The sequence below is a fragment of the Microcebus murinus genome, chromosome 14 (assembly GCF_040939455.1).
Source record: "Microcebus murinus isolate Inina chromosome 14, M.murinus_Inina_mat1.0, whole genome shotgun sequence".
Lineage (NCBI taxonomy): Eukaryota > Metazoa > Chordata > Mammalia > Primates > Cheirogaleidae > Microcebus > Microcebus murinus.
Genome location: NC_134117.1, coordinates 77,046,916 through 77,063,935, shown reverse-complemented (window position 1 = coordinate 77,063,935; position 17,020 = coordinate 77,046,916). Strand labels below are relative to the sequence as shown.

At 44.4% G+C, this 17,020-nt stretch overlaps 1 protein-coding gene across 1 annotated transcript in view; it reads right to left on the bottom strand.

Moving 5' to 3' along the window:
• The window catches only part of LOC142860950 (DNA excision repair protein ERCC-6), an 89,161-nt gene that overhangs the window by 20,015 nt on the left and 52,126 nt on the right, over window positions 1-17,020 (bottom strand). The window contains exons 9-12 of the mRNA XM_076010304.1: window positions 12,570-12,740; window positions 11,888-12,064; window positions 6,146-6,262; window positions 2,239-2,334 (exon numbers count right to left, since the gene is read on the bottom strand). Of these exons, the coding sequence (XP_075866419.1) occupies window positions 2,239-2,334; window positions 6,146-6,262; window positions 11,888-12,064; window positions 12,570-12,740 (561 nt within the window). The remainder of the gene's footprint in view (window positions 1-2,238; window positions 2,335-6,145; window positions 6,263-11,887; window positions 12,065-12,569; window positions 12,741-17,020) is intronic.

Here is a 17,020-nt window from a genome sequence, read left to right as displayed (position 1 = left end):
TCATATGAACCTAAATTCGGAAGAATCAGTCGTGTGACTTATCAAATGCATTTAAATATCACACTCCTAAGTATCTCACTAAAAGTTCTGTAGTTTTAATACAAGTCAGAGGTTACAGTTTCATTTACCTATACATTATTATATCAGAAAACAAATTTGCACGAAAAATTAAAAAATGGGAAAGATGCAAAGGATGGTTCATGCAGCAGGAGAGCACAAGAGATCAGAGATGGTGTCCCCGCCCCCAAGCCATGCAAGCAGGATGGCCTTAACAAAACTTGAATAATGGGGCTCTTTCACAGCTTACAGAGTATGACTCAAATTAAACTCACTGCTATAAAAACTCAAGTAGAAAAAGAGAAATCATAAATTAACCCAATAATCAAAGGGTATGATAGCTGTAACTATAAACAACCGTTAAGCAAATTACCTATAAAAGATCTGAACAAATCAGAAACATTGTCAAAACTCCCCAAAGAACTCCCCAAAACTCTCCAAAACTCCCCAAAACTCCCCATTTGTAACTGATTTTTCTTCCTTTCGATCTGCACTGTCCGATGCAGTAGATGCTGGCCACATATGGCTACTGAGCACCCAAGGGTGGCTAGTCCAGACTGAGATATGTTGCAAATGGAAAACACACACTTCATTTCAAAGACTTACTACAAAGAAAAGCACCTGGATGTCATGCACACAGGCAGCCATGTCACCCCATTCTTCTCTTCATCTACCTACGAGCATGGAGCACGCTAGCATGTACGTCCGAGCACACAGTGCTACTCGGTTGCGCTCCAATGCGCACAGAGCAAGGACCACAGGCTCAAAGGGCAACATGAATTGAGGGCACGCAAGCACGTGCTCACTGCAGGAAGGCCTGACACCAAATGGACTGGCTTCCTAAGGTCTATTCTGAAAGCACCCCACAAAAACAGCTCTGCCCAAGATGACAGCAAGGAGGGTGTGTGCTAGATCACCGTGGAATTTCCTTGGCCCTAGGAATCTTACATGTCACATTAGTAAGACACAACTCACATTTTAAGACACTGACATACAAAAAAGGGAACAGTTTACCTATAGCTGTAGACTAAATACTGATTATAAACTTACTGCATATGCTTACTGAACAGACATACACCCATATTTGGTACTGAGCATTGCTAAGAGCTAAAATGTCATTACCTACAGAAAAATCCATAAAAATGATTCTTCCTCAGTGTGCTCACATGCCCCAGTGTGTGGGCTGTCCCTCTACATTCTGCATGAGACCACTAGTCCCTGCAGGACTCATCACTGCAGATCCTGTCATTCAGCGCTGTTCTTCTAATGGACCACACAGCCTGGGCCTCAACGGCGACAGTACTTCAGGGACTGACGGAAAGGCAGTGGGCCAAAATTTAATCATGCGCTCTCTTACTTCCAGAAGGCCTTCAAATTCAGTGAGGGTTCTCACTGAAATGTTTTCAAGAGGGTCACAGGGAATCCCTGGCCCAGTGGCAGCATATGCCATCTGAGTAAAATGATGCCCAGCTTCCAGCACACTTGCCTCAGCCGGCCCATGATGCTTCCATCAACTGTGCAGTCCCAGCAACTCATTCTCATGTCAATGCAGTGGCACAGGTGTTCCAAAAGCCACATTCTACCAGACTCACAGTGTATACATGACGGAGCTTTTCAAAGAAGACACTATCTAGTAACTTCTGAATTCTGGGCAATAGCAGAAAGAGAGTTTTCTCAGTATAAGGAACAGAATGACCATAAATAAATTCCTTTCACACACGGGGGACAATGAGAATTAAAGCCAAAAACATCTGAACCAGAATTCTATCTGGTTTTTAACATCGTAGTGGTTCATAACCGTTTATTAGGGTATGGGCTCCTTTAAGCTGAAGAAACTTAAGAATCCTCAGGATCCTCTTCACACAATATGTCATTTGGTCATAATTTCTGGGAAACACCCTGACACCAACCCACCTGCATATAAGAACCTCGGGAGTAACAGCAACTACACAGGCTGGTGGTCACACGTGCGTCTGGGTTGCAGTCTCACAGCTCACGGCTCTGCCGCCTCCCACCAGTCAACTAACTCCTTTGTGCCTTGTGCCTCTGACTGTAAGCTGACCCTGCATCTACCGTCAGTGAACTGCCCTCATGTGACAGGCCTGGCACATTCTAGATCCTGGTTTCCTTTCCTCCCACACTTCCCTGGGCACAGTTCATTTCTCCAACTCTTTAGCTGACCTGCATGTCTCCATTGAGAATCCTGTACACTTCTTTGGAATCAACGAAATTCTGGTAGACTTTAAGCTGCTCATCTGTAAGACGGCAAAATAAGACCTACAGGGGGAAAAACAAAGAAACTGTAATTTCAAAAAAAAATTAACAGAATAAAATAATTAAAATATCAACAAAATGTCCTAATCAGAAGAGCACACAGTATGCAATTTTAACAATGCACCTCTTATTAAAACAACAAAGACGACAATACCTCTCATGGCTGAACAGAGAGCACAGTCCAACCTGCTCACCAGCCCCTCCCCATCTCCGTCACCCATCCACCTCCTGGCCCACCCCACTGCCCCAACAGTTCTTGAAGACTGGCTTCCTCTGCACCAGCAAGTTCAGGCCCAGGTACAGACCACCCTCCATGCCAGCCTCAATGTACTGGAACCAACCCACACCTCCTGTGACCCTCACCCATGCTCTCTACTCTGCAGACCTGACCAGGGACCTTAACCTCACCTGGAATTCTCCCCTGCCTGGAGCTCTAAGTGCAGGCCCACAAGTTTACCAGGCTTGCCTTGGACGGCACTCTGACCCTCCAGCCCCACTGCACCAACCACTCTGCGCCATTGTGCTCTCTGACTCTCAACCCCTCTCCTTCTACAAGTCCACCACCACCCCTCATGGCTTGATTTTCTTCCTTGGCCTGTCATGTTCCCACTGGATGTTCCTTCAGCCACCCCTCTGCCACCCACGTGGACCCTTTTCAACCCCCTGCGCCTGCCCTGTAAACTTCCAAATGCCAATCAGCTCAGCCATCTACCTTCTCTACTCCTGGGGTCAGTGCTGAGCACTGCTCGAAAACAGCCCCCTTGGTGGCATCCTGCCACCGCCTGCTCTTGCTCCATGGGGTCCTCCATGCACATCCTGCCCAGTACCTCCCACAAGCCCAGGATGGCCACACAGGCACTGCCCACTGCCCAAGCAAGCTACCCACCCACCTTTGTCTCAATCTCTACTTAAAACCAGCAAACAAACAAAAACAAAACAATGAAGATCAAACCCGAAGCTACCAGAATCAGGCATGATTCCCTAGTTTTCACTCCCTGAAACATCTCTACTTCTCCACCCACTCTGCCTCATTTCCTTTACTCCCACAGGAAGAGGTTCCCATACAGGATCAAGGGCAACCCTTCAACCTTTGCACTGGATCTGAAAACCGGCTCACCTTCCTCAGCACAGTGCCCACCTATCAGACTCTCCAAAAGCCGGTGGTGGGGGTGACCCTGAGAGAACAGTGTACAGCCCCCATCTCCACTTCCTCCCACCAGTCAGGCCTCAAGCCTGCACCCAGCGCACGCCTGCCCAGCACCTCCGCTGATGCCACTGGAGCTCTTCTGGACGCCGGCACGGACAACCTCCCAGCTGCCGCACACACCAACCAGGCTCCTCCCAGCAACCCCACTTACCCGTGCTCTGACACCCACGCCTCCAGGAGTCTTCCCCTCAGCCCTCGTGCTCCCAGCCTCAGCTCCAGCTCCCAGCCCACTCCTCTTCCTCTTCTCTCCCGTCACACACTGTTGCTCTCCCGGCTGCCCTCTCCGCTCACCTGACCCGTCCTCCGCGGGCAAACCTACGCCTGCTCAGAACTGTAACACCACCCCCGCTCACTGCCAGCCTGCAGCTCTCCTCAGAGCTCCAGACCCATTTACGACGGACTCTGGGCAAGTGAAGTCCCACGGGCACTTCAAATATACCCTCAATTAAACTCTTCAGCCGTTCCTGTCAAGCTGTGTCCTTTTGAAACGCCTGCTGTGGCGGGTCCCTCCCAGCATCTGAGCCAGGTGCCAGCCCTGCCTCTTCTCTCCAAGGACACGCAGGACCAGCTAACGCATCCTTTTGCCTCCATTTTCCTTCCCTCCTGATGCTTTCGTATGCTCCCCGAGAAACCCTTCTAAAACATGAACCTGAAGGGGTTTATAATTCTTATTCTCTTAAGTTCGTACGTCAGTCCTTTACCCATAATGACAACAGAGAAAAAAAGCCTTTCCTCTCAAGCACAAAGTTAACTGAACAAATTATTCGCCATGTGCCTAGTCCCTGCCAATCATCCTGGCAGGTGTTAAACAGATTCTTAGATAGGTCAAAGTCCCAACCTCCAGGGGTTCCTGTCTAGTAGACAGCCCAGCAGAATCTTAAAGGGGATGTCTGTGTGTTTGCTGTGGGTGCAGTAAGTGTGGTAAAGCCTCCAGATGGAGGGGACACCACGTGCCCATGGAAAGAAACACATGTCTGGAACACAGGAAGCGGCGTGCCTTGGCTACGGACCGGAGTACAAGGAGACACGTGGGGATGCCACAGTGAACTAAAGTGGTGAAAATGAGCTAAGTGGTATTCTTTAGTAGGCAGCGGGGTGACAGGCAGCAAAGGTATGCAGATAAGAAGATGAGCCTTGGAAAAAGCAATCCAGCAACCAGGTGCAGAACTGAATAGAGTGGGGGGCCCCAATGGCTGGGAGGCTGCACTGATTTATAAGGACAGCCACAGCATGTGAAACAGAGCGAGAGTGGGAATGAAAAAGGACAGAGCGAAAGGACAGAGGGAAAAATGACAGAGTGAAACCCCAGAGTAACGGGCTGATGTGGAATTAGAGAAGCTCAGAGGACTACAGCCCGAGAAACAGGCAGGAAGCGGGAAGCTTTAAGGGGAATGCAAAGTAAAAGCACTAAATTCGGACATGAGTTTGGGAAGAGGCTGGGATGAAAGCAGCCTCGATGACAGATGTTCATGACTGTTTAGTTTCAAAGTTCAGAATCTATGATGTGTTTACTTTGGGGCACTGAGGAGAGGGTGCAATAGTCTGTTAAAATTACAAAACACCAGGATGGAACCGAAAAGGATAATCCTTTAACGACTACTCCCCTGCTCAGTACTTTCCCATGAAACTGCTCCTCAGTCAGAGTGAAATCTACAGTCTCCGCATGCCCAGCAGGCCCCTGGAACACAGCCTCCAGCAGGCAATCCGATTTCCTCCCCTGCCTCCCTGCTCCCAGCTCCCAGCCCTGCCCACGCCGGCCTTCCTGCTGGTCTGCGGATGTCCCAGTGTGCTGCCACAGTCCACCCCCTGGAATGCTCTGCCTCCAAAATTTGTATGACTTGCTCCTTCCCTTCAGGCCTCTGCTCCAATGTCAGTTTATCGGAGCTCTTTTCTGACCACACATAAAAGGCCTGATTCCTCAAATCCTTGCCTCAGCAATCCCAGATTATCCTTCAACCCTGCTTCATTTTTCTCCATACTTATTACCACATGACATCATCTGCATTTATTTGTGACTCTCTTTCCCCCTCAAGAATAAATTTGAGTTCCAAGAGAACAAAACTTGCTTTGTTCACTGCTATGTCCCAGAGCCTGAGCAGGGATCCTCAAACTTTTTAAACAGGGGGCCAGTTCACTGTCCCTCAGACCGTTAGAGGGCCAGACTATAGTTTAAAAAAAACCTATGAACAAATTCCTATGCACACTGCGCATATCTTATTTTGAAGTAAAAAACAAACGGGCAAAACACCCGCATGTGGCCTGCGGGCCGTAGTTTGAGGACGCCTGGCCTAGAGTCATGCCAGGCCATGGCTGGCATCTAATACAATCTGGAATGTGAATGAACTGAGAGTTTAAGGAAAATGGAGACATTTAAAAGTAGTAGCTGTGGGAACCCCTGTATTAATAAGATGAAGATCAAAGCCTGTGGACTAGAAAAGAATCCACTGAGGGCAGACACCACAGCAGGGCCACCAGCCCCACACAGGTGTACCCAGTCAGGGACCAGCCCAGCAGCAGCTCCAGGACCACACCTATCAGCCGTGTCTGATTCTCTTGCAGGCACACCTGTGCTTTAGAAATGCTTTCTTAACTCCTGAATTTACAAACCTGTTCATTTTTATCAGGCAAAGACAGGCTCATCTTGACATCTGACTTCATTCTTCGTAATAGGTATGGATTTATGGTATCTCGTAAGACACATGCACACTTGTAAGCAGTTTTGACCTTTAATAAGAGAAAAAGGGGAAATGTTACTGTATGTTTAAGGAATGCATTTGTTCTTACCTCTCAACTGATTCCATTGCTTAAAAAAATAAAGGAATGACCAATGACTATAAAAATTGGTTAGAAATGATTGGAAAATGGTTTGGAAAAGGTAGCATAAGTTCCATATACTCCAGAAGGTGGCAGCTTTTATAATAATATCATCAGTAAAAAAAAAAAAAAAAAAAATTAATCTATTTAACAGAAACGTACAACCAAAAAAACCCTGATAATTTTGTGCCTTATTCCTCTTCTATGTTTTGCTTAAATTATTATATAATTAAAACCTAAAGTAGAGATTTATTTGGTTCCTGACCACCCTCTAGGGGAAAAGCCACTTTCACACGAATCTCTGCTTATGATCTTATATTCTCCAAAAGCTACAAAGGAGCTGTTACTCTACAAGACTGAAGATCAAAAGCTAACTCTGCGGAAAAGCTGCAGCAATGGGAGCAACCAGCCAATAAGCAGAGATTACTGCCCACTGGAGACTTGCGAGAATAAGTACAAGAAGAGCCCTCTGATCCCAGAAACGAAAGGTCACTCTGCCCTAAAATGGAGCATATGGCTCCTTAATGGAGCATGGCCACATGAGATGGGCACTAACTGTATGCAGAAAAACAAAGACCTGCCCAGGAAGCCACTCCATCTGCAATTCACTTAAAGGGAAACAATTCAATAAATTACTGATACTTAGAAAAAAATCTAAATAGGCTTAATAACTTAGTAAATTGCTATTTCATAGAAAAAAAGTTCTAACCAAGTTTAAATTTCAGAAAGTCAGCTGTAAAATGATCATAACAAGAGCCTGACCATACATAATACATACAGAAAAACTCAAGTTAAAAAAATTAACATGTTGGCCGGGTGCGGGGGCTCACGCCTATAATCCTAGCTCTCTGCGAGGCCGAGGCATATCGCTCAAGGTCAGGAGTTCAAAACCAGCCTGAGCAAGATACCGTCTCTACTAAAAAAAAAAAAAAAAAATTTATTGGCCAACTAAAAATATATAGAAAAAATTATCCAGGTATGGTGGCACATGCCTGTAGTCCTAGGTACTCAGGAGGCTGAGGCAGGAGGACTGCTTAACCCAGGAGTTTGAGGTTGCTGTGAGCTAGGCTGACACCAAAGCACTCTAGCCCAGGCAACAGAGTGATTCTGCCTAAAAAAAAAAAAAATTAACATGTTAAAAAAGAAAACACTTTAGGCCGGACGCGGTGGCTCACGCCTGTAATCCTAGCACTCTGGGAGGCCGAGCGGGCGGATTGCTTGAGGTCAGGAGTTCGAAACCAGCAAGAGCAAGACCCCGTCTCTACTATAAATAGAAATAAATTAATTGGCCAACTTATATAGAAAAAAAAATTAGCCGGGCATGGTGGTGCATGCCTGTAGTCCTAGCTGCTTGGGAGGCTGAGGCAGGAGGATTGCTTGAGTCCAGGAGATTGAGGGTGCTTTGAGCTAGGCTGACACCACGGCACTCACTCTAGCCTGGGCAACAAAGTGAGACTCTGTCTCAAAAAAATAAAAAAAATAAATAAATAAATAAACACTTTAAAAGACCCTAAGAACACCTCACCCAAGTCTGTATACATCATGTATTAATATATGTGTGTGTGTGAATGTAGTACATAAATATAAAACTCAGGGTTTACTTGAAGTAACAGACAACAAAGGAGCTCATGTAATCAACAACTTTTAGTTGCATATAACCCCTTAAATATTTCATTCATGGATAAAAATTCATGGATAAAAAAAATTTAAGATGATGATGAGGTACATATTATGATTTCTGATGCAAAGAGAATGAAATTTCAGAATTTAACATTTAATGTTACCGTGCAACCAAGGGAGCAAGTATACGCGCAGTATGTTAAGGAAACCGTCCCACACCCTCCCTCTGCCCATGCTTTTCCCCAGAAGATGAGTACACTGGATGGGCTGAGCTTGCGAGTGCCCTGGCCGCTGGGCTACTGCTCCCTCCTGCGTGATGATCTTATATTTAATTCCCACTGGCTCCAAGTCTGTTTCTTAGTTAGTAAAAACACAAGGAGGAAATCCATTTGGATTTCTCTATCTATCCCAATCTCCCCAAGGCTGTGGAAAGCAGACACCTCGCTGAGCACGCCCACACTTCTTCCTATTCCTCCAAACATGGAGCTTGGCCTCTTCCAGAGCAGAGCGACCTTAGGCAAGTTGCCAAAATGCTGAGTCTCAACAACCTTAGGCATGAAATGAGAAGGTTCAACTAGACATCCTGCAGTTTCTTTTCAGTTCAAACACTCTCTGCCATAGCAGAGCAAACCAGTCCCAGCAGCAGTCTGCACCTGGGCTGCAGATGCTTCCCCCTCACCTTCCTCCACCTTATAGGCCTGGGATTAGTTGTTTCTTCTCCAGCAATCCTTGCTTGAGCCCCACAAGCTCTGATATTGAGTATCTTCCCTTGTGACAGACCTCAGGACCCAGTACCAGGCCCATGTTTATCTGCCACTTTCCCCTAGCCAAACCCCCACTCAACTAGGAATACTAGTCCAGCCCCCTCCCATCATTTTAGCCCCAGCTTGACACACACAAAAAAATACCTGCAGACAGACAATCTTCTAAAGATTCAGTAACACATGGCAACCACCAGTTAAACAAAAAGTAGCAAAATAAAACCAATACCTCTGCTCCCAAGGACCTTACCACCTAATGGGAAAAAAGATAAGTACACAAACTCCTGAAATAAGAACTTCAAGGAATAATCAGACCATAATGACATATTCCCAAAGCAATTCTCCACAAATGACTTATTAATTCCAAAGGAGAAGTGGTTACTTCACAGAGCTTTGAAATCTGGCCAACACTATCTCACTTAAGTAATCAGAATTAACAGCACTAACAATGGGACAAACTGACAGCATGTACTTCCAGATACCATGCGCTCAGAAAAGTGTACCGCCTCTGCAGTATCCTGCTAGAGATGCATCACCCAAATCCCATCTTGAAGAAATGTACGGCAAATCCAAGCTCAGGTACGTTCTACAAACTAACAGGTCTGTAGTCTTCCAAAATGTCAAGGTCATGAAAGGCAAAAGACAGATCAGAGGAACTGCTGCTCCAGATCAATGATGACTAAAGAGACACAGAAACTACCAGGATGACTGGAAAAATGTGACCACAGATTAGATAATGGAAATATATCAATGTTAAATTTTCTGATTTTGATGGTTTACACTGTGGTTATGTCTGAGATGTCCCTGTTCTTAGGAATATACACTGAAGAATTTGGAAGAAATCCAATCCTCCAACCCAATCATGTCTGCCAGTTACTCTTAGAAGATTCAGAGAAAAATAGCTTTAATTTGTGTACATATATACAGGGAAATGGGGGAGAGGGAGGGAAGGAATAACGCAAATGTGGCAAAATGTTAGCAAAATGCTAATAATCAGTGAATCTGGATAAAGTGTACATGGGAGTTTTTTCACAATTTTTGAAACTTTTCATTAAGTTTTAAAATATCTCAAAATAAAAAAACTGTTTAAAAAAAGAATGGTATAACTGAAGGGATTCAAAGAAGTGCTCACAAAAGTTAATCAAAAATCATTCAATCTCAAAATGTAAAAGACATTAAAATTGTTTTTGACAATCCTCTTAAAGGTCTAAAATTCATTTTCTAATTAAATATTTCAAAACAGGAGACTGTCGCTTTTGGTGGAAGACCTGATCCCTGGCTCAGTCAGTCGTGGGCTGGCAGGCGGAGGCCAGCCTGAGGGCTGCGCACGCACCCTGCCGCCTACACTGCTGGAGTCTGCCCCGCAGCCCACACACCGCCCTCAGGCTGGCTTCACCTCCCGATCTTCCCGCCTGTGACAACCCATTCCACCACCACCCAGGCCTAACGCCTCCGGGCTCAGCTGCAACAAGCTCACCACTCCCACCCCATTTCTTGGACCTCATCAGCCTCTACGCCTTGTTTGTTCTGCCTAAAAATGCCATCTGGGTCTCCCACTCCCATCTTTCCCAGACCACCACATCCAGGGCCAGGTTCCCACCACTCTCATCCCAGGAGCTTCCACAGGCTCCTCAGTGCCAGCCTCCCTCCAGTGACTACTCTGCAGCCTGAACAACCCCCACAGCCACCATCTCCACCTCGCAGCGTCCTGCTCAGACACCCACAGTGGCCCAGCCCTCCCTGAGTGCTCCCTTTCAAGGCTGGCCAGTCCCAGCACCCACAGCTCTCCAGCTACGTCCCCACCCCACAGCATCCCCAAGCCAGTCACGTGGGTCTCTCCACTGCCCTCAGCCACATATGGGCCACATTCATGCTACTGCCCTAATCCAGAATGCCCTCGCACTTCATGGCCCATTTCCCCAGAATCAGGGTAAAGGATATGTGTCTCATTAAGTCTTCCCTGAACAATCCAATCCTCCCTGGTGTCCCCTTTTCTAAGTTTCTCCACTAGTTTTTAAGATGCACTACCTGGCCGAGCAGAGTGGCTCACACCTGTAATCCTAGCACTTTGGAGGCTGAGGCAGGAGGATTGCTTGAGACCAGCCTGAGCAAGAGCGAGACCCCATCTCTACAAAAAAAAAATTTGAAAATCAGCTGGATGTGGTGGCAAGCATCTATAGTCCAAGCTACTCACAAGGCTGAGGCAGGAGGATTGCATGAGCCCAGGAATTTGAAGTTGTGGTGAGCTATGACAACACCACTGTACTCCAGCCTGGCTGACAGAGCAAGACCTTGTCACAAAAAAGGGGGAGGGTGGGTGGTTCTGAGTCTTACGACACCCACCCCAAATGGTCATCAAGAGAAATAAACTTTAATCTTATAGAAACCACACGAAACTTAAAAAAAAAATACACTACCCCAATTTGCAGAACTGAATTGTATGCTGTCCAGAACTAATTGATTTGTTTCATATTCTGACTGCTCTTCCAACCAGACATGACATTTTATGTTTATTTCTTATCTGACTGAAACAATCCAGGAACAACTAAAACTGAAACTGTTTAATTTCTATTATGCAAAGAGAAGTTATTTATTCTAGGGCTTTCCTCTAAACAAATATTTCTCATGATTTTTTTTTTTTTTTTTTGAGACAGAGTCTCGCTTTCCTGCCTAGGCTAGAGTGAGTGCCGTGGTGTCAACCTAGCTCACAGCAACTGGGCAGCAACTCAAACTCCTGGGCTCAAGCGATCCTCCTGCCTCAGCCTCCCAAGCAGCTGGGACTACAGGCACGAGCCACCATGCCCGGCTGATTTTTATATTATATATATTAGTTGGCCAATTAATTTCTTTCTATTTTTATGGTAGAGACGGGGTCTCGCTCAGGCTGGTTTTGAACTCCTGACCTCGAGCAATCCGCCCGCCTCGGCCTCCCAGAGTGCTAGGATTACAGGCGTGAGCCACTGCGCCCGGCCATGATTTTTTTTTAAGTGAAAAAATATGATCAAACAAAAATAATTTTGTGATTTTTACCAGATACCAATTTATAAGCTTGGCCATTTTTCTTACATTCTGAATGACTTGGCCAAAAAGTATAATATTTAGCAAGACCATTTAAAATATTAACTGCCAAAGTGTTATCTGCCTAATACATTACCTGCACCGGTGAAGCGTTTGAATACCCCCCCATGGTGATGGGGACAGAAAACTGCTCCATAAACACAGGCAATGTGCCTAACTTTCCAGGGAAGACAAAGTCGAAGAGGGACCACAGCTCTCGGAGGTTATTTTGCATCGGTGAGCCAGACAAGATGATCCGATGAGGGGTGCGGAACTATTTGAGGAGAAAATATCTTTGTTACATCCACTTTCTAACAGATGATCACCATCCCTACCCCCAAACACTCTCATGCAATACTGTTATTTAACACATTCATTCATTATTTCGGTTCCTGCATCATTTTGGTCCTCTCCAAAACACAGACATCTTATGCAATCATAACTCTTCAATTACATGTAGATGAAAAAGATAAAGGGGAAGAATTTTTTTCTTATTGTTCAAGCTGAATACTATGGATTAGAGTTAGATTCAGTTACATTCTAACAACTGACCCCTAAAAGAGACATTAAGTAATGTGAACAATCGAATTTAAAAATATGATTATGGGCAAAAATAAAGAATTTTCTGCATTAGGCAAAATGTCTATTTTTAATTCTTTATGAAAGGCACAAAGAAAGATTCAATAAATGTATTACTAAATGCAGGTACAGGTAGTTTCCTCTGAACTAAATACTATTATTCTCCACCTGGAAATCCCCCTTGTTATGAGAGGTCGTACCTGTTTGCAAGCAAGGGTGACAGCAGCATTTGGATTTCGAATTTTGTGTCCTTCATCCAAGATCACATAGTGCCAGTCATACCTGCTAATGTCATCCTGCATCAGTCGAATGTAGGAGTAAGATGTGATCAAAATCCCGTGACAATGAGCAATATCTCGAATTAGGTTCTCCTAAAATCATAATAAAATGATAAAGCCAAATTTAAACAAGAAGTGAAATTAAATGAGCATGACTTAAAATGACACCTTGTCAATCATGACAGAATCTAAAGCACGTTATTAAAATGTACAAATACAAACAATACATATAATACTAATTATACATTATCAGGACTGGAAGTGTACTTTACATGTTGTCAACCTGGATGATAGTAAACACTAATATAGCCACTACTGGGGGGAGGGTGTCTCAAAAAAAAGATGAGATAGTTATAATATGTAAATACTTACCTTTTATTTTTTTCAAAACATTTTTTGTGTCCATCCTTGTTACAACTTCAAACAAGGTGGATGAAAAATGATATATTACTTTAAAACAAAAGAAAATGGGAGAAAATGCAAGGAACAGGAATGGAAGACAAATCCAGGAGCTCTAACAACGTGTAACATGAATTCTAGGAGAATAGAGTAGAAAGGATATAAAGCAATGATTTTTAAAATGGGGGGGAAAAAACACATAAACTGAGGTAAGACTTGAGTCTACAGTACAAAATGTCCCAGAGAGTATCAGGCAGAATCACTGAAAAAAGACATACTCCTAGGCATATCCTACCAGATGTCTAAATTCCAAAAATAAAGAAAAATGAAGAGAAAATGCCATAGCTTCTAATCAGAACAAAACAGAAAAAGAAGATTCCCTTCAGAGAAAAAAGACTCTGCTTGTAACAGACATCTTTTCAGCAAGATTAAAAATGTCAGAAGGCAAAGAGAAAAATCTTTACATAATTCTAAGGGGGAAAAAATGGCAATCCTGGAATTCTGCATCAACCGAAACTAGCAATCATGCTTGACAGAAAAAAAAATTACTCCAGCTTCAGACAGGTAAGGACAGAAAATGAGTCACCAAAAGACTGGCTAGCTACCATATGCCGGACACAGCAATGAGCGGCGCAGTCATGGAGGAAGAGGGAGGCGTGCACAGACCCAGTGCTCCGCAGAAGAGCCAACGGCAGAGCTCCCACCCTGCACACTGGCCAGAGTGCCAGAGCTGCTCCAAGAAAGGACAGAGGGAATGAAAAATCTGGGGCTTCAAGATAGTAACTAATGTACCAGGTCACGCAGCTGGAAAGTGATGGAGGAGTCAGGATTCAAATGTAGAAAGGTAGCCAACTCCAAAGTTAAGACTATCGAATATTAGGCTACACTGTCTCTTACTAAACTTTAAAAAGGAAACTTTAAAAAGGAAAAGTTGACTGGGCACAGTGGCTCACATCTGTAATACCAGCACTTTGGGAGGCCAAAGCAGGAAGATCACTTGAGGTCAGAAGTTCAAGACCAGCCTGAGCAAGAGCAAGACACATCTCTACAAAAAGCAGAAAAATTAGCCAGGCATCGTGGCCCACACCTATAGTCCCAGCTACTCAGGAGGCTGAGGCAGGAGGATCCCTTAAACCCAGGAGTTTGAAGTTGCTGTGAGCTGTGATGACGCCACTGTAGCTGGGATGACAGAGCAAAACTGTCTCAAAAAAAGTAAAAGGGAAACCTATATGTAATATACATACCATTTGTTAAAATAAGTTATTAAAACATAATAATTAAGTCTAAATATTAAACACTTTAAAATATAAATGAAACTGTTAAGAAAGGATCTAAAATATTAAAAGGCATATATTTTTAAGTGTTACTGTAATTCCTATTTGGTTTAATAAAACTTGGAGTGAAATTAGGGGAAAAATAAAAGTGGATTAAAAATCCTACCCTGTCCAAGGGTGGAATGGGGTGGGATACAAGTAGAAGATACTGTTGAATTCTTTTTCTTTTTTTTTGAAACAGTCTCACTGTTGCCCAGGCTACAGTGCCATGGCATCAACCTAGCTCACAGCAACCTCAAACTCCCGGGCTCAAGCAATCCTTCTGCCTCAGCCTCCTGAGTAGCTGGGACTACAGGCAGGCGCCACCATGTCCGGCTAATTTTTTCTATATATTTTTAGTTGTCCAGCTAATTTCTTTCTGTTTTTTAATAGAGATGAGGTCTTGCTCTTGCTCAGGCTGGTCTTGAACTTCTAAGCTCAAAAGATCCTCCCACCTTCGCCTCCCAGAGTGCTAAGATTACAAGTGTGAGCCACTGCGCCCAGCTGATACTGTGTAATTCTTAACCTCAAGAGAAAAATACATTAAAATATACTTGTCAAAATGTAAGGCTGGCTGGGCGCGGCGGCTCACACCTGTAATCCTAGCACTCTGGGAGGCCAAGGTGGGAGGATTGCTCGAGGTCAGGAGTTCGAAACCAGCCTGAGCAAGAGCGAGACCCCGTCTCTACTATAAATAGAAAGAAAGTAATTGGCCAACTAATATATATAGAAAAAAATTAGCCAGGCATGGTGGCGCATGCCTGTAGTCCCAGCTACTTGGGAGGCTGAGGCAGGAGGATTGCTTGAGCCCAGGAGTTTGAGGTTGCTGTGAGCTAGGCTGATGCCATGGCACTCACTGTGCAACAAAGCGAGACTCTGTCTCAAAAAAAAAAAAAAAAAAACAATGTAAGGCTATTACTGATTAATAGTTGCTACATTCACATAAATACTAGAAAAGAAGCACACTGTAGAACTATCAAACGACTACAGCGGGAAAAGTAATAGAAAACAGCAAAAATCATGAAAATAGAAAACAGAAAATACAATAAAGAGAAGGTAAGATAGCAGATGTCAGACTAAACACATCAAGCAAGGGTTACCATATGACAGTGGGTCACTAACAGTGAGACTTTCTACTGGGTACGGCCTCGTGTTTAAACTGTGGCCTCATGTTTAAAACCAGGTTGGCACTGAAAGTTGAAATATGGAAATTACCAAAGATATGCCAAGGAAATAAAAAACAAAAGGAGGCAGCATTAGCAATATAAATAGCAGACAAAAAGAAATGAACAGAAAGGAGGACGTTTCATATTTGAAGGGGGACAGCACACTAGGAAAAGACGCAAAAGCAAAGCCCTCAGAGCTGCCTGGACAGGGACACACCCACAGCCTGCCTAGAGACCTGCCCTCGGCCTCTCTCAGAGAAAGAGATTAAGGAAACAAGTTTAAAACTGGGACACAAAGGAGTATCAGCATCAGGATGCCCTTTAACAGGGAAGGCGGCCCCCACCGGCAGGGTTAGACCACACAAAGAATACTCACTCATTCTTTACAAATACTCTATTAAGAGAGGCTGGAATCAAAAGGAGCAGTCAACTAAACCCACTAAATAAAGGAAAATGAGAGGATAAGATGAAAACGAAAACTAGTAAATCTTTTAGAAAAACCTGGTGGAACTGATAAAAAAATAAATAAAAAGCCTCTTTGAAAAAACCCAAACAAACCTCTAAAAAGTCAGCCCAAAGAACAGACTCAGATAAAAGGAACACAATCACAGATGTAGAGAATACAAAACTGTTAACCAACACTGCATGCCCCTAAATCTGACCATTTTGACAGAAGATGACACCACCTTCTATTTTTAGTTGAGATGGGGTCTTGCTCTTGCTCAGGCTGGTCTCAAACTCCTGAGCTCAACTGATCCTCCCACCTCGGCCCCCCAGAGTGCTAGGATTACAAGCGTGAGCCACCACAACCAGCTGGATTAAAATATTTTTAATTCAACAGAGTACAAAAAGGTACCATAAAGGCTAATAAATGAGCAAAGTAAAAAGGGAGAAATCACCTTCTCATGTGTCATAATACATTTGATATTCAAGGATTTAAGAAACTGCTTTAAAGAATAACCACAATGCCTGCTACCTATTAACGATTCGACAGGTGAATGTTGTATTATTATGGCTACTCTTCTTCCATCTTCCCGTTGACTAATTTCAATGCCAGCACAATACCACACTGCAGGCCACACCTGATGTAACCAGTTCCTTCTGGCCTTACGGGAATAGTGCAGTAAACACCCCAGGGTACACAGCCTTACAAACACACATACAGGTTCTGGCAGGACCTGTCTCCACCCCACTTCCCCAGACTACACTGCCACTACCTCACCACCAGCCCCACCTTGGCTGCTGGTGCCCAGTGAAAAAAAGTAGTCTGCCCCAAGAAGCACTCTCTACCTCTGACATGTTAGCCAGCCAGTCCCATGACTTTGAGAAGCCACAGTTTGATTTCCTTAGTTGCTCCACACCTGAAATTCCTACTGAGGCTCTGAGCAAGAAGCTAGCCTGACTCTGTTTCTATGTTCCCCTCCAGAAGAGGAGGGGCTGCCAGAAGCCATAGCAGCAGGTGGGACATGAGATGACAGCAAACTGAGACATGGGA